We start from the raw sequence: 26377 nt of genomic DNA, 5'->3' as shown, positions 1-26377 counted from the left end.
GGAATCTAGTTCCCTACGTATAGATTTCCAATCAATCACAGCACACATACAATATTGAATCAAACAACTCATACTAATAAAATATTAGTAAAAAACCTAATAAAATGCGCGCGTTTGCGCGTCGTATTCGCGTATAACTGAACGTGCAATGTCTTTCACTTCGCTCGTGTCCTTAGCATTTGACAACATTAGAACATTTGGTGTAGGTGGATTTGGGTACACATTCATTCTAACAAGGTTAGTTTAGTTTAAGAGCAATACAATACAAAAATAACCGACTTTAAAAAACGTGTGTGTACTTATCGTGTACATAATATATGTACGTTAGAAGTTATACTTCTTTGGCAGTAACAAGATAAAAAATCTTTTCAAGAATTTAATTCTACGTTTGTAGAAAAACGACACTAACAATAGAAAAAAGGTTTTAAATTTAATACATTGAAAGTTATTATAACGCATTATCTAGTTAAATAAATCTATCTATTTAAATAAATATTATTAAAATATCACATAATAAAATGTTGACTATAGCTAACTTCAGGGTGTCGGTTTTTCGTGACAGTGTGCGCGCGCATAGTAAAAACATACTCTTATCCTATAAACGCGCCAAAATAAGTAAATGTTTGTGATAACATATACGATATACTTTTGATATACCATAAACTTTTGTTTAATGAAATATAATGTTCGTTATTTATTATGTAAAAAATTAATCTACAACGTCAAAGTATTAAATGGATACAAATAAGCATAGAAACTTCTACTTGGTTAGTACCTAAAATGTATATACAGTAGAACCTCTATAAGTCGAACATCAAGGGAGATGCCAAAAAATTCGAGTTATAGAGTTTTCAACTTATGGAGGATTTTGACTTAGGCGGATTTTGATTCGACATAAAGAGTTTGAGGTTTATTCTTATAAATTTAAAAAAAATTGAACACCTGACACAAAGCAAGCAAACACGTGTTTCCATGAGTCTTAAATGTATTATTGTATACTCCTAAAATGTTTTCTAAGAAACAATAGTGTACTCACATTGTCGGCAAGTTCTTAAAGTCGGTTACTTATTTTTGTTCGAACAATAGAGATAATAAATTCCAAATGATCAAGTTGTAAAGGTTGTAAAATAAAACGTTCCTATGTTCGAGATACAGAGGTCAAATTTAATTTTTCGAGTTATAGAGTGAAAATATGTACCAAAATGGCTTGGAGGGACTCGGTGATTATTTCGATTAACAGAGGGTCAAGATTTCAAGTAATGGAGGTTTTGGTGTTTTAAGGGAAGGGAACAAAACATTTTTTTCGAGATTTGGAGGTTTTTGACTTATCGAGGTTCGACTTAACGAGATTCAACTGTATAATTTATATACTAAAATTTGTATGTTTTCAATAGTAATCTGGAAAAAACTTTTGTCTTTAGCTTTCTATAAGGAATTACAATTAAAACAATATTGTGTCAATCAAGTCAAGCGTATCTGCGTGTATTATAATTATTATGAGGAAGTGGATATAAAAGTATACATTCCGATTACAGATAACTTATTAAATACATTTATAATCATTACATTAGGTGCTTCATTTGAATTTGCAAAACAATGTTTTGCATGTAATTCCTATTGAATGTTGCGCTTTGACAGAAAATGTAGGTTGATGATAGTATTATGGACAGGGATTACTGGATTTTGAACCCTGGTCCTATGTTCGATCCGAAGCCGTCCATTGATGAATATGTACGCATATACCACTTTAACTTCGTGAGGCGTGTTTTGGACCGCCGACTTGAATTGAAATTTTGTAAAAAATACCCTTTGGTGGTATTTTTTACCGACAAAATAAACCCAAAAAACTTTTGACTATTGACACTACTACCCTATTTGGATCAGCAAAATATATATAATAATAAATTATTGCATAAATTAATCAGTTTTTTAATAGGAATGGCACAATATGATTTTTGGGTCTTTTTATATATAAAGGGTGGGGAGGGGGGTAACTAGTCGACGGGACGTCTAAAAAGGGCAGTCATCGCAGCCCATGGACATCCATTTTAGTGGATGCGTTGCCGGCCTTCGAGGGAGGAGTACAACTTTGAATATTTGGAGGTCATATCTGTCAGGGAAGACCCCTACCGGGAGTCGATTCCACAGTTCGCTAGTTCGCAAAAGAAAATGCCTTGTGAAACGGACTGTGGAAGACTTTCAGCCATTAAGGTGATGGAATTTTGAATTGATACGGCTCGTACGGTGTTGAAACGAGGCAGGAGGATCGACCCAAACAATTCTTCAGAACACACGTACACTTTTTAGAAAACGCAAAGAGACGCAATGTCTCTGCGTAGAAAGAGAATCAAGCCGATCAGTAATACATTGGAGTTTGACAATTCGACAAGCCATTCCCTGAATTTGGTCAAAAGGAAGAAGCTGGTATTTGGGAGCACCAGCCCAGGGATGTGAGCAGTATTCCATGTGAGGTCGTAGGTACTTGAGCCCAATAGCCATTGGTCCACAGCGGCGAGAGTCAATACTCATCAGGGGGCCTACCATGAGCTCTTATTGCGAGCCTATTGACAACCTACAACTGAGTTGCATCGCTAATTCGTACCATGACATCGAAAAAACGAGACAGTTTATGTTCCCACGTGACCTTAGCGATTATCAGATTTCGTTCGTTCAATTTGTATGAAAATCCGTACCATGACCGCTCGGCTGAACCGAAATTTGACAGTTGCGCCTTCCAACTATGACAGAATAAGCGATTCTAAAAAAGTTACTTTTTGTTCAACTTTTTTGTATCGAAATGTCCAAATAATAGTTTAGAACCTATAAAATTCAATATTTGTATTAAAACTTGTTAATAAAGTTAAAATAATAAGATTTATCTACTATGGCTAACATATGAAAAAAAATATAATTTTTATATTTTGGGGTATTTTGAGTTTAGAGAGTGTGATAATAAATAAATTATTAAAATATCGACGGAGATGAGAAACAAGACGGCAATGCCCTTCTACCGACTTCGAAGATATTGATTTTATAATTTATTATAGATTAACTACTTTGACTCATTGAAGATTTCAGTGTACCTACAAATAATTGCACATGGTTCAATAATATTTTAATTAATTATTTAGGCATGTCTAACAAAAACATAATTCCCCAATATATCATATTTACAATAAATAATAATGCCATATCACTAGTAGATATTTATTATAGTTAAATTTTTCCTCATTATGTTCATGAATTGTATTATTCTCCTCTGCTTTTTCTTTAAAAAAACAGAGGTGTTTCTCAAATTTATAATGTGTAAATAATAAGCCATTTGAAAGTATTACAATAACAGTATTTATTTAGTTAGGATGACTCCATCAAGATAGAAAAATCTTGTCTTGTCTTGTCTTGAATCAGGCAATGTTCAATTGGATATAAACATATATTCATTTATATATTTTCTTCTCTCAATTCAGCGAGTTTGTCAGGTTTAAGCTGTAAAGACAATAGAATTATTTATATTATATGAATTAGTTAACGTATAAATTGAATTTGTAAAATATTAAGGAATCAATTTTTATCATTATTTACTTGATGATTTTCGAGTAATAGGTTGATTGTAATATCTTATGCAAAGAGTTTAATATCAGCAATTCACTTCGATATAGATATTTATTTTTAATAAACCAATTTTTGAACAATACTTACCCCATAATATTATTTTATAAGTTAAACAATTTGTAAAACTATATTTATGAAACCGAAATTTTGTAAACACCAAATATATTGAAAGCTCCTATCAAAATTTGAAGGAAACGTTTAAAAATAATAAGTGTCAACTGCACAGCACCAGAAAACTTTAAATTTAAAATATATCAAAATAATAGTTTTGTATTTAATATATATTAAGACATAATAGCTTATTATAATTGATGAATTATTTAAAATAATTTTATATTTTATTAATTTTTTAGAAACATCTGTCGAAGTAAGTTTGACAGTTAAATTTCTAAACTTACATAGAAACCACAAACAAAATTATCGTTCTTTCATTCGGTCTTGCGATGCTAATACGATTCAGCTTATAGGCGGTCATGGTACGAAAAAATGCGATTGACTTTAGGTACCTAAACTCAACTGCATCTCAACTGGATTGTTTTAAGAAAGTTCATGGTAGGCCCCCTGTACTTCTTATGTAACTTTAATACATAGAGGCCAGATCAATACTTCAATTGTGACATTGATTGAATACCTTACCACATTATTCATCCAAATTAAACAAAAGAGGCGAAACAAAAAAGGCCATACATCATTCTTTTGTAATATTGCCAATATTCGCGTAGTAATTTACCAATGTACAATGCACTTTCAATCAATCACGCGATGATAAAATATTTTGCGAGATATGCGGTAAAATCAATAATTAAATTCGTTATGCAACTTGACAAAACAAAGTTATAAATCGATGTCTACGCTTTCACCTTAGCCAATCCAATAATTTGGATTAAAATGGAGGCTTTTTCAGACGCGGAAGGAAACAAGAGAAATTTATTAAGAAATTTTCTTGATATAAAAAACAACTAAAAATATTTTGTTTTTTATTATGTTTTTTTTGGTTACAAACTTTATATGACCATTCCTTCGTCCAAGTGGCCCGGAATCTGTAAGATTTGACTTCTGTATATCATATAGGCCATATGAGAATAAAATACGCCATCATGAGAATTGTAAAAATCGAACTTCAATGATAAAATTGTTTACAATTTCATTTCAAAGCGGTAATAGTGTCTCATATTACGCAATTCTAATGTTTATTAATCAACAATTAACAAAAATGTACTCTAAAGATTATCAGTAAAGGCGACCTATATAATTATAAATTAATAATATAATAAATATAATATTCAATAACTTTTCTTTTAGCAGGTTACGCATATTTGTTTTCGACACAAAACGGAATAATTCAATCAACTTTCGAAGAAAACCTGCAACTGCATATATGGTGGTAGCATATGGCCAAACCCAATATCAAACTTATTTATGAGAATGTAACGTTTCTTGGCTACCATTTAACCATATACATAGGTACTGAATTATTTGGAAATAATTTCAAAAAATTTACGCCTTGATATAATATTTATTTATTTCGTAATCCTACATTATTTTTAACAAAAAATAATTATACTAAAGATATATAAAAATGTAATACATAATATAAACAATAAGGTTCATTTAGGAAATTATTAAATACATTTAACTAAGTAATACCTAATTCGGCCGTGTTCTGTGATGGTGTGAAAGTGAGGGTATATACGTGAGTGTGTGTATGTGAGTGTGCCCATGATGCAGGTGATTTAGCTATGGATATTCTTAATACTCCTTTTAAGCATATTCCTCGACACTACCCCCTTTCTCTACTTCCTTCGAGGCGTACATGATATACATACAGATGCGTAATCTCCCATACTACCAACGTGCAAAGAAGTTATTTGGGCTGGAACCATTCCAGGCCTTTCAGAGAACCAGCTGGGCTATACCATCACCTCGGGTACAACTATATTAGAACCCCACGAATCGCCCCTTTCTCATTCTACCGGGACCTCAGCGTCACTCGGCTTCGCCATACAATAACATAAATTTTGCTTCATTATTTGATATTTAAATGACTTTTACAGACTTACTCTTCATTACACTGAGTAACGAACGTCTATTCATTTATCTTCCTAAGTCATTCCTAATGTCAAAATTCATTACTAGACCAGTGCCGATAATTTTTGAAACCTAAAAAAATTATAGTAGGATGAAACCCATTAGAAAAGCAGGGGAATATGATCAAAATGAAAGGAAAAATAAATTACGGTCGATCTGAGGTCGGGAAGGGGTAGGGGGGGAGTTTTAAGGGTAAAAAACGGTTTATCTCGATTTCCGGCAAAACTACAAGTCCTATCGAAGAAAGTTAAATGGTAAAGTTGGAGGTAATAAAAAGATCTAAAACTTTTGTATTCACACATTTTTCACATAACCTCAAAATTTATGTGAAAAATTCAAAAAACCAAGTTTTTGGTTTTTTATTTTTATCTTTAACAAAAATAATTTTTTTTTAACGAAATTTGGTGAAAACTTACCTTTCTATGTCCCAAATACACTGTAATTTATTTGATTAAAAATATTTATTTGTTCACCTTATTTTGAATTAATATCGAAAAAACACCCTAATTTTCAATCGAAAATTCTGACGTCAAAATTTCAGCTTTTTTCAAAAAGTTGGTGTGCTTTCAGTTCGTTGAAATCTCTTCTTTCCTATGGTAAAAAAAAATATATATATTACCATAGTAAATCTTCTCAGAAAACGCAAAAAATCGTATGCAGTAACGCCCAGACCTGTCATACCCTTCCTTACTTCTCTATGAAATACGAAAATTTTAGCCTATCTAAAGGCTAAATTTTTTTTAAGGTCACTCAGGTATATATAAGTTATCTTAAAATAGTAATAAATAGGCATCTGATTATAATTTAAAGAAGATTCATAGAGAAGTAGGGAAGGGGATGACAGGTTTGGGCGTTACTGCATACGATTTTTTGCGTTTTCTGAGAAGATTTACTATGGTAATATATATATATATTTTTTTACCATAGGAAAGAAGAGATTTCAACGAACTGAAAGCACACCAACTTTTTGAAAAAAGCTGAAATTTTGACGTCAGAATTTTCGATTGAAAATTAGGGTGTTTTTTCGATATAAATTCAAAATAAGGTGAACAAATAAATATTTTTAATCAAATAAATTACAGTGTATTTGGGACATAGAAAGGTAAGTTTTCACCAAATTTCGTTAAAAAAAAAATATTTTTGTTAAAGATAAAAATAAAAAACCAAAAACTTGGTTTTTTGAATTTTTCACATAAATTTTGAGGTTATGTGAAAAATGTGTGAATACAAAAGTTTTAGATCTTTTTATTACCTCCAACTTTACCATTTAACTTTCTTCGATAGGACTTGTAGTTTTGCCGGAAATCGAGATAAACCGTTTTTTACCCTTAAAACTCCCCCCCTACCCCTTCCCGACCTCAGATCGACCGTAATTTATTTTTCCTTTCATTTTGATCATATTCCCCTGCTTTTCTAATGGGTTTCATCCTACTGTAATTTTTTTCACTTTTTATTTATTTTAAAGGCTATCTGCACTGGTCTATACGTCTTTGAGCTCGTCATATCCAATCCAATTTTGTATTATAGAACAGGGGGTAGGGGAACAGGGGGAACAGTTAAGTTGTACCGCCGCCCATGAACACAATGCCAGAGGGCTCGCGAGTGCGTTGCCGGCCTTTTAAGAAATACGGTGTAATATAATTAAAACTTAAAAGCCAGTGAGAAAAAACTCGCAAACAATAAATATACAATATTTATTTACAAGACTAGTTTCCACACAGCTTTAACCATAAATGGCATTGCCGTATCTGGTAGTGATATGAAGAGTCGATAATTTACATGCAATTTCATGACATGTCCATATACGCGTCACTCTTGACCTGGTTAAGCGCAGTTGGGTCGATATGAGGTCTTATCAATTATTTCATATACAATATAGATAAGGAAATCTAAAGTAAGGAAATCTATGCACACTTTTTGCCTTAGGTAAAATAAGAGAAATGCCATCATTTATATTTTTATTAATTATTTTTACCGCAAACGTGGTTTTAAGAAATTAAAAATATATTTATTATCTTGTGACTAATTCATTGTAAATAAAAATTAAATTGCATTAATATTTATCATCACTTATATAGAGTTAATCACGAAAAAAAATACCAGCTTACTATATTCCACAAAGCCCATGTGTAATTAGCTAATTAGTAAAGGGATAAATTGGAAATTTTACCCCAACACCGTAATTAATTGAGAAGATTTTCTTTCATGCTCAGTGCCTTAACATAAATATAATCTGTGTATTTCGAGTCTTCTTTAGTACTATGAGCCGAATTCATTGTGTATTTTTGTTTCTTCTCTATAGTAAATTTAGTAACTTATTTCATACTTCTTACATTTCCTTACTACGTATACTTAAATAAATCTACCTTAAGTTAGAAACCTCAAATTAATTTGGGGTTCTTGAAAGGGATCACTTAATTTAATTAAGTGATCTTATATGATTTTTTGTAAAGTGTCATCGTATTGGATTTATTATGAGGTTACTAGCAATATACAGGTGTCCCAAAAAGAGTGTCAAGCGATGGTCCAGAGATAGAGCACCCTTAGAGGAACCCGAATAATCCCCGTATGTTCGACAATTTTTTGTCGTTTAGGATTTATAATTTTTTGGTGATGTTCAGATGTTTAGGAAAATAATGAAGATAAACATTTTTCTCTTTATGTTTTATGTCAAATAGGCTAGTGTTTAAGCTAAGTAATAAAAAGTATTTTAGTAAGTTTGAGTAGTAATTATTCGGGTTTGTTTTGGGACATTCTGTATATTCTTATATTATTCATATATCTTTTGCTAATCAATTAACCATTAAGTCTATTTACATCTACTAATACCTTGAGAAGTTATCCGAGCTTGCATTAGACTTAGAAAAAGATTTTTAAAAACAAATACTGAAATATAAACAAGAATTAATAACCTTTTCGGACAGTTCGCCTAATTGGATAATTATTTTGGGTTAACAAAGGACGTAACTAATTAAAAAGTAAATAATTAATGTTTATAATATAAAGCGTTATATATCTGATATCGAAAATGCTAATATATCTTTTTCACGTGACAAAAATGATTTTATTGAGAGATATTGTAAATTTCCCAAAAATTGTTTACAGTTTGCTACAACTTGAAGTACGCATATTCGTGGTTCAATTTAGTTCCAACTACGTCCGCGGGGCGCTGCTCAAGTATTGAATACAGGCAATTATATTACGTTTAATGTACGATTTTAGGTAATTTATATGCGTATTATTCATTCTTTTAAATTATAAATAAATGACTGTGATGAGCGCGTATTAATCTAGCGATTCGCATTCAGATGCGAAATATATTTTTTTTAAATTCAAAAATTTATCCATATACCAATGTTGAGTACTATCAGGTATAAGAATTCTACTAAGAGTTTGCAAAATTGTAACTTGCATTAATATGAAGGAAATATAACCAAGTTAATGGTTTTGTATTAATAATATTAATTATGTTTAAAAAGCTTACCGAATCACTTTTAGTGTCAATCCCATTATCCACAAGTAAATCTTCAAATAAAACATCAGCTTCACAGGGTGCACATAAATTATGAAACAGTTCACTAAATTTTTCTACTTTACGAATACACACTGCTCCCAACAAACCCACTTCCTTCACTTTTGGCACATCACCATTACATTTTACAATTACGTCTAAATCATCTTTCACTATAGGAATGTTACTTTTATTACTATATTTGAGCTTTCTATTATCAATTAAAACTTCCTCATCACCATTCGAATCTTCAACGAGATCTTTATACAACTCTTCAAAATTATCTTTGTCTAAACTGTTTGGAGTGTTATCACCAAGTATATTGTTGATAACATCATCCACGCTTCCCTCGTCTTCTTTAATACTAACTACGTCAGTCACTAATTTACTAGTCGTTGTAACTATTTTAGAATTATATTTCACGTCAACATTTCTTCCTTTAGGAGTACATACTAATAAATAGCTTTTGTCTTTTTCTAAAATATTTTTATTAGTGGAATGTTTCATTCTAATAGCACCATCTTTAGATGTAGTCGAAATGTTTTTAATATTTTCTTTTTCATGACTCTGTCGTCTGTTGGTCAATGGTCGCTTTTTATCTTTAAATTTTGAATTATCATCTTCTAAGAGCGACTGCACGGAGGAACTTCTATTATTCTTTTTCGGTGAAGACTCTACATTACTGGCAGCGGCAGCTCGGAGACGGGAAGTTCGAGTGGTTCTGATAGGCACAGAGGTTGAAGCAGTGTTCAGATTCAACTCAGAGGAAGAGTGTAGTTGTCTGGCAATCTCTGGAGATTTCTGAACTGCTTTCCTGGGGCGCCTGAAATTAATTAAACCTCTATTAGTAACAGTAATAACTTACCAACAAATATTATAAAGAAAAATTTGATCTAACATTATATCTTAAGCCTTTGAAGATACAGAGAAAATATTTATTAAATGGCAAGGAATACATAGGAGCGTAGTTCAAGTCATAATTTATCTATAATTTTGTATATAAAAATAAGTCAAGAGAATTCTAATCGAAATATCGGAAGTAGTGTACCCGGCCAAAAGTCACCAGTTACACTGCATTAAAACTTTAATAGACAAACCACAAGTCACATCGCATTCGTGATCTATCATTCAGACCGGAAGCAATACCACATTGATAGAACACGATCAAACTACTCGATGATATTTTACCTTTCAGTGACATTGGCCGAAAACAAAGTGGCCGTCCTCGCTATGAGCTGATTCCTTCGTTCCTCCTTGTACTTTTGAATCCTCGCTCTCGCTTCGTCCGGGGACTGACTCATTGTGACGTCCCGATGTCACGTGGTCCAGCAGCTCTGAAATGCCTTCGCTTGGGCTTCCTTGCAAGTGGTCTGGATTAAATCTAGCATGGCGTCATCAAGCACGCAATAGGGCGGAATAGTTGGCAGTGATGGTTACAGACTACGGGCGGGAGGTAGCATTGAAGGCGCGTGCAATATCTGAAATAAAACAAGTATTGTTTAAGTTTCTTCGTATAGTCAAGTTATTTAATTATAATATTACAATGTAAACTGTGTTATCATCAAAAGTTGTTTCTAGTAGTTCCGTTTTAAAATAAATTCCGTGTCTATCCTTAAACAAAAAAGCAACAAAGCGTAGTGGCGGGACTCGCGAGATGCCTATAATAAAATAAATTAGTGGCTCTACAACCTTTTTAAGCCTGGGCCTAACATTTCTGTATCTGTTACATGATAATTTTTTGGTAAATCTACTAGGTAAGTAGATGATCAACCTCCTATGCCTGATTCACGCCGTCGACTTTACATCGATGTTTTCCTTCACCATTCGAGCGAGTGTTAAATAGAACTAGGTATATATATACATATTAGGAATTGTCTTAAAATAAAATATGTGTACAAAATAAGAATCTGTACCACAAGAGTCGGGGAGTTTAATTTATAATTATAAAAAAATCCACAGCCCATAGTTACACCATTTTAACATTACATTTTCGGTGTCCAACATTCGATTTAGATTGCGGTAGACCGCATAACTCAACATAGATGACAGGCGTGAAATGCTATGCAGATATCATGCGCAGGAGCGATTGTAAGGGCGACAAATCGCTAAATAAAACAATATAGTTTCAACCGCGGAATGGATTGCTCGAAGAGGCTTCGCCTTTGTTCTATTGTTTGGTTTTCTGAGACATGCTGAGACAATTGTGTTAATTTAATACATGGGATTACGCACGGGTATACATCACTTTCGTGAAATGTGTCTACTGATCATAGAGTAAATATTATAACAAGTGTTTAATTCAGACAGGTGTTACATACATTTAATAAAAAACACAGCACTCCAATTTTCTGTTGTCCGTGACCTATCAGGTGCCAATTTGCGATGCAATATCGGGTAACAGAATATTTTAAGATATTTTTTATACCGAACTTGTTATACCGAAACATATAAAGTAAATATTTTAATGTAACTATTTTACATAGATAAAAATGCATTAATTTTATTTTTATATTTTTTATTTGGACCACAAAATTAGGACAAACACATGATCAAAATTGACATACATACATAAATATCAAAAGCGGTGCCGTCCCTATAACATGTGGACACGACCAGCGAAATCAAGTAGATACAAAAACAGTGTTAAATACAAAGAAATCGTTGGCGTTACAACATTTTTAGGTCTGGGCCTCAGATTTCTGTATTTGTTTCATTTGTCAATCTAAACTCACTCACCAGTTCCGTACCGTTCCAGCAAATGATAAATGTGCACAAAGAAAGAAAGTCCATGGCACAGCCGGGGATCGAACCTACGACCTCAGGGATGAGAGTCGCACGTTAAAACCACTAGGCCAATACTGCTCTGCATTTCACATAGATACCGGGTATTTATACGCACGTAGTGAACAAATCCCGTGATTTATTCATAAGATAACCTTAGATAACTCTAGTCTATGCTAATACATGTTCTTTCATCCATCGCAAATCATGATAAGTGTATTGACGACATTTAACATATTCATGTTAATACTAGATAATATGCTGCCACTGTATACCTGACTGTAATCTTTCGATTGAATGTGCTGAATCTATATGAGTTAGCTACTTGCCTATTTATTTAAACGTTCGAAAGATGAAACAGTTATATAAGTCCACTAAAGTATTACGGGATATTCCTATTTATTGATATTTTCTGTTAGACATGACATAGATCACAGAATGCGCGTTACATTTTTCTCTATCACGTACGTTTCTCACACCCTAATTCACACGTCTGCGTAGATTACAAAAGATAAGCGTATCGCTCAGCAATGCAGCGCTGTTGCGGGTCGTCATGGCTAATGCATTGGCAATGATTTAGCGCTGCAGCGCTTCACTTGCCAAATGGATCCGCATAGCGATCGGGCATTGAACGTGAATAAATTAAAAAAATCGGCTAAGGTAAGTAGCGCAGAAATTAAATAATACACCTAGTTTGTTATTACACAGCTAGTACATATGTATTATTACTTGTGCGAAAGCGAGCTGTATGCTATGTTTATAACGCTTTCCCGGCAAAGCTACTGTAGCGATTTACTGGATTCCAACTTCCACATCATTGTATCTTACTGAGAACAATATTGTTTTCAAGTTTAATTCATCTAATCTATATATATAAAAAGAAAATTGTGTTCGTTTGAGGCTCTTTCACGCTTAAACCACTGATCGTATCGACATGAAACTACCACTATTCGATGCGATTTTAATTCCAACGTTCCTTCATTTTTTTATTTCTGTTTTAATTTTATGAAAATTTTTCCCGCTAATAAAAACAAAAGAGGCTTCCTAGGACCTCTAAACGTCAACATCTGTTAAAAACTCGATTTTCGAAATATTTCAATTTTCTTAGCGGGAAGTTAAAAAGAAGAATAATAAAAATATGAAAAAAAATAAAATAATGAAACATAAAATTTATTTTAATTCGTCCAGCAAAGCGGACGGGAAACGGCTAGTAAATATATATATCAAAGTATAATTTGAATTATGATCTAAAAATCCATACTGAAGTTTTTTTGGAAAAAGTGCGCTAATTTCGAGAACATCACAGGTTCGAAATTTAAAAAATTACTTGTTTTCGATAGACCACCAACTAATATAGAATCCATATAGAACACTAACTTGCTTTGGATTTTAACCGCACGATTTATCCGTAAACAAACCTTGTTAATTTTTAACTACATTTTTGATACGTAAAATTCACATGTATTGAGATGAAGACACATTTAAAAACGAGGTTAAAAATCACTGTGTACAGCTTTAGGACGATAACGCGACAAATAAATATTTACTCAGTTTTCAACGTAAACAGTGACGCAAAAATAACTTTCCATTTCGTTATATTAAAGTTAATTTGTAGACTCTCATACATAAGTCTCCACGTCTTAAACTAATTCCGTTTTAGTCAGTTAAATATGGTAGTTAAAAAACAATCATTCAACTTATTTAAACGAGCGGTCTGGTAATAATATATATTTTTTGTATGTTATAGGAGGCAAACGGGCAGAAGGGCGCGTCTTATCTGCGCAAGAGCGGTGCTGGCCTTTTAATAATTGGTACGCTCTTTTCTTGAAGGACCCTAAGCGGAATTGGTTAGGAAATACTTCAGTGGGCAGCTGGTTCCACATAGCGGTGGTGCGCGACAAAGACTGTCTTAAGAAACGATCAGTTGTGGAACTAAGAGGTGATACGGATTGTATTTTGTATTCTGCCTTGAAGTCCGATAGTGAAAACTCATCTGCAGGTATTAGCGCGAACAGCTTCTTTTAACACTCTCCTTGGTAAATGCGGTGGAAGATGCAGAGAAAATTTAGGTAATAGATTTTGATATGAATCTTCCAATATTTGCATATATATATTTCACGGGTAAATAACGTTTCTAGAACATATCGTCAACACGATGATTGAATATTATGCAAACAAATACGGCATATCACGTGAGTATTATTCAACAATGTATGTAAACAATAACTAAATAGTCTTTGTCACGAAATTAATATGTATCTGCTAGTTATTTTATTTTTATTTACTCAGGCGCATTTTTTCTGAAGCGGCAGATAGAACACTACGGATCTACACTTCCTACGGTCCTGACATACTTCTCTCGCTTCATCCACTTCCATGACATTCACCAAGCTTGCTCGGTGGTTACGGGTTCTTTTAACCTGACCCTTCGTTATTTATTTAGACTGTATTAAACAAATTTAGTAAATAATAAATTCAGTCCTGTCAATGATATTTTTTATTTGGATTGTTTTAATATAACAGAAGGCAAACGGGCAGGAGGTTCACCCGATGTTAAGAGATACCGCCATGGACACTCAATGCCAAAGGGCTCGCGAGTGCGTTGCTGGCCTATTACGAATTCGGAAATACTTCAGTGAAGTGGATTTTGTAAAGTTATGTTTAGTAATAGTAAAATATTTTAAGCAAAGAGATCGATATCATCCAAGTAGTAACGTTAAATTGGTATGAAAGAAATAAGTATAAAATGAATTAGGACTCGCGAGTGCGTTGCCGGCCTATTAAGAATTGGTTCGGTAACACTTCAGTGAAGTGGATTAAAGGCAAAAAGCAAAAAGATCGATGTAATCCAAGAAGTAATGTTAAATTGGTATAAAAGGAATAAGGATAAAATGAATAATTTTAAGTACCTACACAAATTAAATTATTTCATATACTGACATTTCAATGAAACAAAGGTTGACGATTTTTACTTTAACTGTGTTTTCTTATTATTTTATGCCCGCAATAAAATGTCAATAAATAAAAAGGAAGGAAATATCACTTCCTTAAAATGTTAAAACCTGAAAGAGGTCGTTCACTAACTGTTTAACGTGTTTTATATAAAAGTACCCCAGACAGATCTGGCCCCATTACCTCTAAAGCCGTGCGCAAAGGTATGTATTCCATCTCTCACAGCCCCAGATCACGAGATATTATATATCTGGACACGAAGGCTTTCCAATACTAACTTAACTCTTAAAATTTTCTTGTTAAAATTTTGCAATGGAATTTATATTCCTACCTGGGATTCAAAGCTTCACGACTTGCAATCGAGCGTGTTCACCATTCAACCAATGAGTCACTATATACCCAGCAAGTAAATAAAGACCGGATTGTATTGAAAGCCAGTTTCACTTTAACGATTTGCCTGTACAAGGACTCGTGGTTAAAATACAGTATTTACGTTTTTAATCGATTCCTTCAGAATATTCAATATTGGATAAACTATATTTGCAATTGTATCGTACCTATTTAGCTAAAAGTGTTTAGGTTAATCTTCTTACAGTTATTATTATTAAACATATCATTTCTAATTTCACAGCAAAAGAACTAGTTGCCGCGTCTGACATTGATCGCGAAGTATTTTAAAATTTAAAAAAAAATGTTTTTATACTGAGGCAATCTAATATTTATTTATTGCACTGTTATTAAGGAGGCAACGTGTCGTATCGCTAACAAGCGATTTCTTCAAGCCCTAGTAAGGAAAAAGAAAAACTTAGCGTGCATGAAGTGGATGACTAAATGAACAAAAATAAAATTACAAGTAACAATGGCTTCTTCTTATAGTGCCATTTCCTTGCGAAATTATGATCGCCAAATTAAGGCTACTTTCAATTTTGGATGCCGCGCTTCAAAACAATGACTTGGTGCTTTGACCAAAACATTGTCTAAGGTTTTTCAAAGACGTGAGTCTGCGGCCAGGTCTCCTTCTACCTGCCACTTTGCCTTGTATGATTAGTTGAAGGAGCTCGCATTTTTCTTGGTGAAATACTCAAGTTTCCTTTCCTTAACCGTCATAAGCACTTCTTTGTTCTTCTGCATTCTGTCCAGCACGGTTGTATTTCGAATGCGGTCTGTCCAAGATATTTTAAGCATACGTCGATAAACCCAGAACGCTTCAAGTTTTTTGGACGTAGTCAGCGTCCAAGATTCTACGCCGTAGAGTTAAATAGCAAAGGTGATAAAATGCAACCTTGACGCACACATCTCTGAATCTCAATAAGATAAATGTCTGCTGTTTGGAGCACTTAGCCAATATAGGTTTTTAATGAAACGGCAATCATTATAATCGAAGCCAAGTTTCTGAAGAGATTTGGCTTAACAATTAACGCAATGTTCCAAAATACAATACAAATAATATTATTACATATAAATAGTATAATCACAAGTCACGACTGAACTTATGTAGAAGACTTTAATGCGTACCGATTCCTGAAAGGCCGGCAACGCACTCGCGAGCCCTCTGGCATTGAGAGTGTCCATGGGCGGCGGTTTCACTTAACATCAGGTGAGCCTCCTGCCCGTTTGCCCCCTGTTTTATAAAAAAAAAAAAAAAAAAAATGACTACTATCGAAGCATGGTCATGATAGGACACCTCACTAAGGTCAAAGTTGTTAGAACAGAGCCTCTAGTGCAGTGTTTTCCAACGAGGGGCCATAGGGGTGCTATTTTATTTCGAAGGAATTAGAAAATTTATTTAAATTATTTGGAATTAGAATTTCAAGTTTTTCATTATATGTTTTACTTACTGTGTATAGTTAACAATTTCCTAGTAATTTCTTCCTAACAAGGAAAAATATGATATTTATTTATTTGGGAAACAAAACAGATACATCTCTCTACAATAAAAAAAAGGTAAAAAAAATACATTGGATGTATCCACAAAAAGTTTCACTACTAAAAAATATGATACAGAGCAAAGCAAAACAAAACATGACAGCACAAAATTAATAAATCCGGAGAACGACAAACATACTATATTCTATATAGTAGCTATAATAAAGAAGATCCTGGTAGGAATAATACATAAATAGTTGTTTTAAATTATTTTTAAATGAAGCAGTAGAGGAGTGCGAAAAAGGGTCGATGTTATTGGCAGAATCGAAAGCAGAACACATCCTGTGAAGAGAAGAGGCTAGGTATCATTTATGTTTCTTTAAGTTAACGATATTTTTTTTTAAGTTAAAAGTTGATGTTGAATAAGAATTTTAGTAAGGCTAAATAGGAGCATGGCCCAAAAAAGGTGAGATAACACTGCTCTAGAGCATCTTTCATAGTCTATAGATCTACAATTTTAGTGGCAGTAAGTTACTAGGTTCACTTAAAAAACGACTGACATAAAAAACGTATGCAAATGACGGAAGAGAAAACTGTATAAAAAACAAATTGATTTGCAGAATTGATGTTTATGTGCATATATTTGCATGACATCGACCTTATTAAATGTTATTTCACTTTAACAACCATAATTTACACGATACGTTTCGGAGAAATAACTCATTAAAATGTTTTATCACAGCTGTAATTTGCTATAACAAAGAAATGTTCCTTCACGTCTCATATTTCTTCAATGATTCAACGCAATCCGAATCATTCGTATTTCTGTAGAAACAATTTTAAAAACATTTGGCAAGGCGCGAGTCGAACTCAAATTTAGTTTCACCATTGAAATTTTAGCAGTGACAGAATTGTGACATGAATATGTTTCAGAATATGGGCCAATATGAAACAATTTAATGGCAACACACTCGTGAACCCCCTGGCATTGAGAGCTTACTGTCCGTTTGTTCCCTGTTCTATTAAAAAATATTGGTTGTTTGTAAAGTAGGTTTACGATCGAGATGTTTACGTGATAACGTCTTATTGGTGATATAAGTTTTTGGGAAGTAAGGAATTAATGAAGATAACAATTTTTTCAAATTTTAAATTACATCTATCGTTTTATTCACACTTTTGATGATAAATTTCGGGTGTAAAATGACAAGTTTACTTATTCGACTATGATATACATTTTTCTTCATACATTCACGGAATGACTGGCAGCGCTCGAGATGAGACGGGAGATCGGTCCGTCTCTCTCTCGTTATACCTGCGATCGCGCTCGTGAGGTTTTGGTGTGACACAAGTTTCTGAACATGTCACCCGACTAAAACGATTTTAAAGACGTTATCACGTCAAAATCAACTTTCCTAGATGTTGTTACGTCTTGAGTAGATTAAGTAAAAAAAGAAGAATATCGTCTTTTTACACTAAAAGGTTTCGGCTTACGTAAACGCGTTGGCTGTCATCAATATATAACACTATTATTATAAGTAACAATCAAGTTCATCGACACGAGCTATTTAAGTACTGAACATGTCCGCTATTTAATATTCATAACGTTAAGGTCATGTCTAGATTGTAATAACGGTCATATCGTTGAGAAATTAAAAAAAAAACAATGCCTGTTTTGACTTCAGTTTTTGCAATATCGCTCACAATTTACCGTTGCGAGGACCGCTATTTCGAAGTACAAAAACTTTTCGAAAGCTCGTACTACAGGCTTTCTTGTTTTACCTGATTAAGCTGATTTAGCTTTCTCTAACGTTATCAAGTTAACACAAAATGTCATTGATAATATTATCACTGAACTAAAATGAAACATACCGTGACGGGCTTCAAGATAAGTCCACAAGATCCTTAGTCGATACGCGAAAATAACGCTGCTGACTATAACACAACACACAATAAACACTAAACATTAGTGCACCTGTGAGCACGCGAAAAACGTTACTGGCACGATGCACGCGCCATAAGTCGCCGAACACGTCCGTGTCATACGGAAGCCGGTTTTCTACACAGCTATCACTTCGATGTAAACTCTGATAGATCTGCCATTTTTAGATAAGAGAAAAGTGGAAGAATTCGCCTACTTTCCTTAACTTAATCTTAATATATATAAATTACGCGTCACGTTGTTTGTCCGCAATGGACTCCTTAACTACTTAACTAATTTCAATCAAATTTGCACACCGTGTGCAGTTTGATCTAACTTAAAAGATAGGATAGCTTACATCTCATTTTATAGCCGCAATATTTTTTTATTGCAAATTATTTGTTATTATTTGACAGTCACAATTCTAACAGATGGCGCTGTGTTGAAAGTACCAAGGTTTCACATAAGCTACAATTTAATGGCATAACCACCAAAAAAGACCCCCATGACTGGTGTTCTCCTACCGTTTCCCTTGAATAGTTAGCTACTATGTAATATAACAAAAACCTTAGACACAGCAACGCTTGGCTGGTCTGCTAGTATCTAATATATAAAATTCTCGTGTCGCGGTGTTTGTGGTTAAACTCCTCCGAAACGGCTTGACTGATTCTCATGAAATTTTGTGTGCATATTGGTTGTGCTATTTTTTATAATAAATGATAAACATGGCAAAACGAAGTTTGCCGGATCAGCTAGTATACTATAAACACGTAAGAATGTAATCTTTAAGTTTCAAAAACAAGCACTGCCTGTTAACTATTAAGCAACGCAGCAAAATTAATTCCCAGGTGTTGTTATTGCAGTACATATTTATATTATGCTTTTACCTTCGCGAGTTATAGTGAAAATAAAATAAATGGTGTTGATAACCAACCGATACATCAACTTTACTCTTTTGTTGCCTTTTCCGTATTAACCTTATGATAGAAGGCTTCTTAAATAAGTTTACATACACACGTAACAGGATTAATAAGTAGACAATATTCACTTATAATACCACAAGAGCTTCAAAATTATCGGGTATTTCCCGATAGGTTCGTTGCAAACAATTAATATAGTCGTCATGACGACTATATTTGTTTGCAGGGAACCTTGAGGGAAATGCCCGATAATTTTGAAGCTCGTGTGGTAATCGGGGGATTATTTTTCCGACCCAAATGTCGGCCAATAGAATTGCACCATGAGACGAAATGTACAGTTAACAAATAAGAATTTCATAATGAATAAAACAACTACTTAATACTTTTCTTGAAGCAACGACCAGAGAAAATTTTCACAAAAAATTTTCAGTATAATACCATGTAGGTTGTACCACGTGACGTCGAATGGTGCAATTCTATTGGCCGACATTAGGGTCGGAAAAATAATCAAAGTAAATATAACAACGAAACATTAGCGCGTGGGATACAAAGATGAACAATATATAGAATGAGTCAATTTGGGCACAATCTGGTTTGATTAGTCATAATTTTTACATATAATTTTGGACATATTTGTTTTGTCTTCATAGCATCACATCTAAATACATTTTCATCAGTTTAGGTTACTTTTATGATTATATTCAGACCTACAGATTTCCTTCTTCACTAGAAAGGTTTTACTATTTCAAACTTTTTTATAGTAACTTCAGGTTTTTTTTTTTTAATTCCCGTTAAACTATACACAAAATAAATACTTGATGTTCCAAGTCAAAACAGTTGTTGTTCTGCCGAAATGAGACGTACCTTTAAATTACAAGGTCGCATAGAGCTGACATGCCACCTAGACCTTGAATAGGTGGGGTCTATGTAAGATATTGAAGTAATAACGCATACAATTATTTTATAGCTGCCTTGCTTCGACTCTATGTAGTATTATTGGTCAAATAATGCATTATACAGAGGCACTAGAGCAATTAGCTGGTGTTTAAAGTCATAAAGGTGAAGGTTATATGATATTTAAGCCATCTGCTTTAAAAAAATGCAACCGGCGACTGTAATAAGCACCAATCAAGCTATTAAGTCTATCCTGGAAGAATTAATTATCGCAACTCGCCAATTTCCGGCTTCACACAGTGTGACCAATACTAATAGCGCCCGACCTTGCCCAGCTTTCCTCAGGACAAAAAAAAAAATATGCACAGAACCTTACGTTAAAAATGTATGATATATATATATATAAGGAAATTAAAAAGCCCTCCATATGTTCCATAGGACTAAGCAGAAGGACGAATAGAATTCGTGTAAACATTGCAAATGTATGGAAACTAGCCAACTCTCAATTAGTATCGACGTTGACGAATACTTGACAATATGATTGTAAGGTTCGTGCTAAGACTTAAAAATATTATAATCTACTAGCTGAACCGGCAAACGTTGTTTTGCCATGTATATTATTTGTAGGAAACTTTTTTTTAGTTTAATAAAAATAACTATCTTCAATAATAAAAATAGGGATTGATCGTAGAGGGTTGAAAATTAAGGGTTGTATGTATTTTTTAATGCCACGTATATAAAAAGCATAAAAAAAACTTTTCCAAATATAATTTGTTTTTGGGGTGGACACCCCTTATCACTTAGGGGTTTGAAAGATAGATAGTAGCCGATTTTCAGACTTACTGAATATGCATAAAAAATTTCATAAGAATCGGTCAAGCCGATAAATAGATTATTATCAAGCTTTACAATCAAACACTTTAACCATGAAAAATACTTATCGTATTCCTCGAAATCCAAACTGTAGACATTCCTTGAATAGACCACGAGGCCGTTCGTACTTAATTCACGTAAACGTATTAAGTTAAGCAACAGTAGGTAGGTACATAATTAATATTAGATCCTTACATATGAAACTGGCGTTTTGTATGGGAGGAACAAAAGTAAATTTTATTTAGATATACTATTTATAGTTGTTTATTGAAGATAATATTAAGTTATACGATATAACATTTTTCAAATCATAACTTTTTGTTTACTTCGGACCTCACTGGGAAAAAAATATACTCTACCAAAGTGACCCTGTATTACAAGTTTTGGCGCATATAATAGGGATTCTGAAAAGGTATTACACATGGTCATGAGTCCCTCTAATCTTTCTAGGACGAAAAAACAACAACAACGATTCGGACTTATGATAGATTATTTACTATGACAGATTTTTCGATTTTTAATAAGAATGAGTAAAAAAGTCAATTTTCTTATAAAAATGCAAAATAAATTATAACTCTGCAGGGGTTGAGCTTAAAGACCTCCCGTAGAACAATTTTTTGCAGCTGATGACCTCATCTATTCCCTATTTGCGTTTGATCCACAACTTTTTGGCACCCTGTATAGCCAGTTCCTATAATCTCATAATTTAACTGGTTAGCATCGTTTATTAAGTGCTAGTTAATGAATAACCATTCAGACATCGAAATGATGTCAATAATATTCTGATTAATCGTGATCTGTAAACCATTAAGAGTTAAAGGTCATAGCAATTAGTATTTAAGTTATCAATGACGAATAAATTGTTGCGTCCCAAAAAACTGAAGTGCTCTATTCAGGGTATCGGTAGTTCTACTAACCTAAAACCCAAATCAAGATAGACATATGACATATCATATTTAGATGATGTATTTATGATTAATCACGGGCGGATGGTTATTTCAAGAGGTATTTAATATATATAATGTTTTTTTTAAATGTCGGGTCACTAATGATCACACGTCCATGCGTCGGGTTCTCTCGCCCTAAAATGGCTAGGGGGCCGATGACTGGCCATGCGTCATACTCGTGAACGGGTGCTACTTGTGGTGACTGGTCGAACTTGAATTCGTGTATGCGGTGATGTTAGCTATTTTGACTATGTATTTGCGTGTTGTTCTCACGAGAATGTAAGTGCGTGCCACCACCATGCCACCAGCCCCTGGCTGATAGAGGACAAATTTTTATTTTTTTTATTTATTATTATTAATGAACTATTAATTTTTTAAAGATGTTATGTGGACCATGGTGTAATGGTTGCAGCTGTTTACAAAAAAAAACCTAAAAACTTGGCGGTTAAAAACAGTGGCGGAGAGTTTATTGCCAGTTCTTCTAGTCCGTTCTACGCAATTGATTTGAGAACTGGCAGTAAATGTAAATTTTGAAGATGTATTTCTATATTAACGTTCATAAGTGTACAATGTGTTACCTGTGATGATTATTGGTGAATGATTTTGAATTTTAATTTTAATGCCAACTTAAGGGCCGCTTAAACCTCTCACGCGAATAACCCTAAAATAAAATACTATTGAATTCTTGCAAAATTAATGACATCTTTAAATCAATTTCGCAGAAACTCAATCGCGTATAACGGGAACAAATTATTTACTGATAATGTTATGGTTTGTGTTCACGGAGCGACGACCATTTCGATCACAATTTCACTTTTCAAAAACACACTTTTCTAATACTTTAAAGAATGTTTTTTTTTTACTGACACCACAACATTTAAAATTTATTTATCCATTATAGTGATGTTTTTTTAAGTTAAACCTTTAGCCAGGTGTTTACCGTCAAACCGCTTAAAGAAAGGTAGATACAGAGTATGATAGTAGTTTAAGCTACTGAAGAGAGATCACAGAAATGTGAGAGATTTTAAACAATTATCATGATTACAAAAATGGAGGTTTTTGACATATTATGTCATTATTATTTTTGAAGACTTAGCTTAGATGGTCAGCCTTTAGAACATATTTTTAAGACATAAGTGAAAAAAGTTCCACACTTTAATTTCATAATGTATATTCATATTACAAACATATACAGTTAGGTGTGGGTTCTAAATTGTATAAATGAAGTCACAATCCAGTATTGAATACGGTCAAATATGTTGTACTTCATAAAAAATATTAAAAAGTTGTCAAAAGTTTGTAAATGTGTGTTCTTCATTACAAGTCTTAGTTACCTAAGTGCATGTTATATTCATAAAAGAATGTCCATCCATTTTTATCAAACTAAACAATGCACTATCAAGAGAAAACAAGATAAGATAAAAAAGACCTTGTATTACTTTTATCATTCCTGGGATTCTATTTCAAACACTACATCAGTATAATCCAGTAAAATGACTTTTAGAAAACCCTCAAAATTTCCAATACACTTGTGCTTGTATAAGTTGAAAATGTTTTTAATTACTGCTATTATTCTAGTAAAAGATAATGAGTGTGAAAACCCCTGTTAAAACACATAAAACATTGTATTTGTTTATTTAACTTATCACTCTGATAATCCATGTTAAAATACAAATAGATGCTTCAATATCATATTAGTTGATTACGAACTTAAGAGATATTTTTAGTGTTTTAAAGTATTTTTAAAAATTGCATATATAATAAAGGCATTCTTTCATACTTGAATAGAAAACCAAATGTAAAATAATCTATATTATTATATTCAATTTTTTTGTCCCACATGACAAAGTCAATTGAAGATAAAAATAGACATCGGACCTTTGGCTAATCGTAATGGTCAACACTCCCCACTTGATGCAAATCATTTTAACCACACAAATGGAACTTAAAAATTGCTTTTGACAATTGGTGTCATTACAGGCTAAATATAGAAAATAAAATTGTTTCTTTTTAGTCTTAAATACACAAATACAACATTACAAAACTTATATATATATTAAGTCACATTATATTTAACTACAGCGACAGAGAAATATATAATAGCACTATAAGTGATGGCATTTTATAGGGAAAATAAATATCTTTCATCTATTTTATGTAAATATGTGAAAATTAACATTTGGGATCAAATTTTTATATATTTTAGGCCTGATTAAAATCTAATATAAGTTTAGTTTTGGAAATGGTTTTGCAATATTAATGTAAATATGTAGTTAATAGGCTTTAAACAAAATCAACAAACAACTGACAGATATTGCATATTTAATATGGTATATATATAATACAGTTTATATAGTGTAATGTACATGTGTATAATTAACTATAGACAAAGTGTTTCACTTAGCTGAGATGCTTGTTATTTCGTAAATAAACTTGAAATGCATGCATATATAACGAATTTTAAACAAACATTAACTGACAGCTAAATACTTTTTAATTATGTTTTTATTCTTATTTTTCATAATCAAAGTGTTAACGTTACACTTATGAAACAGTTAAAAACTATTCATCAAGATATGCTTAAAAACCGTTAAATTTAATTTTTGTTTTGCTCATAAAACAACTTGCAGAAGTTAATATTATATCATATATTCTCTCATGTTGCAGTCACGCTTAATTTTATTTTAAGTTATTCAAAATAAAATAATAAATACACTATTACAAACCTTTAGAGGCTCTGTAGAGGCAGATCACAGGAACAAAGTAGACTGATATTAAAATGGCTATAATTATTATTCACGTTAAACAATCGCATAACGTTATTAAAAATAATATCTACAATTTTAACAACTACTTTATTTCTACAGTAAATCTATTTAACAAGGAACGCGAATTTCACAACAAAAATTGTACACATGACACAACACAACATTCAACCGTTTTTCTTTAATGAAAAGTTGACGTTTTGTGTTTGACATTGTCATTTTACAGTTCAAAGAAGTTGACCGTGAGGGGTCGGTATAGAAATTAAAAGCGATAAATATTAAATAGTAACATAAATAATAAAAACGCATTTAAAGTTATGAATGCCATATTTTTATTAGTCTATTTTTATAAAGTCTTTTATATTACATAATTGATTATGGGAGTTCGCGCCCTCTCTGTGTTATTTATCACAACAACGTGCTACTACATTGTAGTCGTCACTACAATCACCTTAATGCTGTTCTTTTACAAAAGGTGGCGTGAGAAATGTATTGAAAAAGTTTAGCGTTAAACATGTTGTAGTCCGTTATTTTTATTGAACAATTGAAAATTTAAATTAGAATATGTACTTCCATAATAATAAGAAAATTTTAAAAATTGTAACAACACTTGTAACTCAAATATTAACTCTTCGTAATTCGTTATTTTTCTATCAATTTTGCCACTGTTTTTGAATTTTTTTCTGTTGTGTGTTAACTAAATAAAATAGATACTTACGTGACATCGATTTACTGAAATCCTACTTACAATTACTAATAATTTTAACCGAATTCAAAAAAACCGTACGAGGAGTTTATTGAGTTGTGTAAGTTTTTTGTGTAATTGCGGTTAATAGGTCGCATAGACAGGACTTTGTAATATTTGATAGTTTTCAGGATATTAACTGAAATGTATCATGAAAAATACAAAATTTGCGCCACGTCGTGCTGAGACGCTTAGAATTCGATAGTTTATTAACCTATGTATATCGATAAAAGAAATAGTTCTGGTTTTAAGACGAATGGAAAAGTGTATAAGAAAAATGATGATCCGCCGATATAAGAGGATTATCTCACATAAAAAATAAAAAAATTAAAAAGTTAAAGTAAACTGATTTTATTGCGTCACGTACACGTTATCATACTTTTGACAAAGTTTTATTTATGTATCCGATACACATAATTGCAGTGATAAAAACGTCTTAGTGGAGACAAGACATTGAAATTCGCGGCGCCAAGACCGCGCCGTGCTTTCAAAAAATCGTTTAATA

At 32.6% G+C, this 26377-nt stretch overlaps 1 protein-coding gene and 1 long non-coding RNA gene across 5 annotated transcripts in view; both read right to left on the bottom strand.

Moving 5' to 3' along the window:
* LOC125057018 (supervillin-like) overlaps positions 1 to 25289 on the bottom strand; it is a 182527-nt gene extending 157238 nt beyond the window's left edge. Inside the window, exons 1-3 of one of the 4 annotated variants that reach the window (XM_047660428.1) lie at positions 25089 to 25289; positions 10400 to 10689; positions 9185 to 10034 (exon numbers count right to left, since the gene is read on the bottom strand). In XM_047660428.1, the coding sequence (XP_047516384.1) occupies positions 9185 to 10034; positions 10400 to 10512 (963 nt within the window). In that variant the 5' untranslated portion in view covers positions 10513 to 10689; positions 25089 to 25289. Of the gene's footprint in view, positions 1 to 9184; positions 10035 to 10399; positions 10690 to 18679; positions 18822 to 25088 lie in introns of those variants that run through there. The other 3 variants (XM_047660430.1, XM_047660431.1, XM_047660429.1) reach the window with 3 other exon arrangements.
* Positions 3322 to 3738, bottom strand: LOC125057022. Its single transcript, XR_007118152.1, has 2 exons — positions 3583 to 3738; positions 3322 to 3486 (listed from the first exon to the last, which is right to left on the bottom strand). It is a non-coding gene; the product is annotated as an uncharacterized LOC125057022 (long non-coding RNA).
* Positions 25290 to 26377: the final 1088 nt, after the last annotated feature.

Source organism: Pieris napi, chromosome 16, assembly GCF_905475465.1.
Source record: "Pieris napi chromosome 16, ilPieNapi1.2, whole genome shotgun sequence".
Taxonomy (NCBI): Eukaryota; Metazoa; Arthropoda; class Insecta; order Lepidoptera; family Pieridae; genus Pieris; species Pieris napi.
Note: the sequence above shows the minus strand (reverse complement) of the source record. Positions and strands in the feature narration are given on the sequence as shown.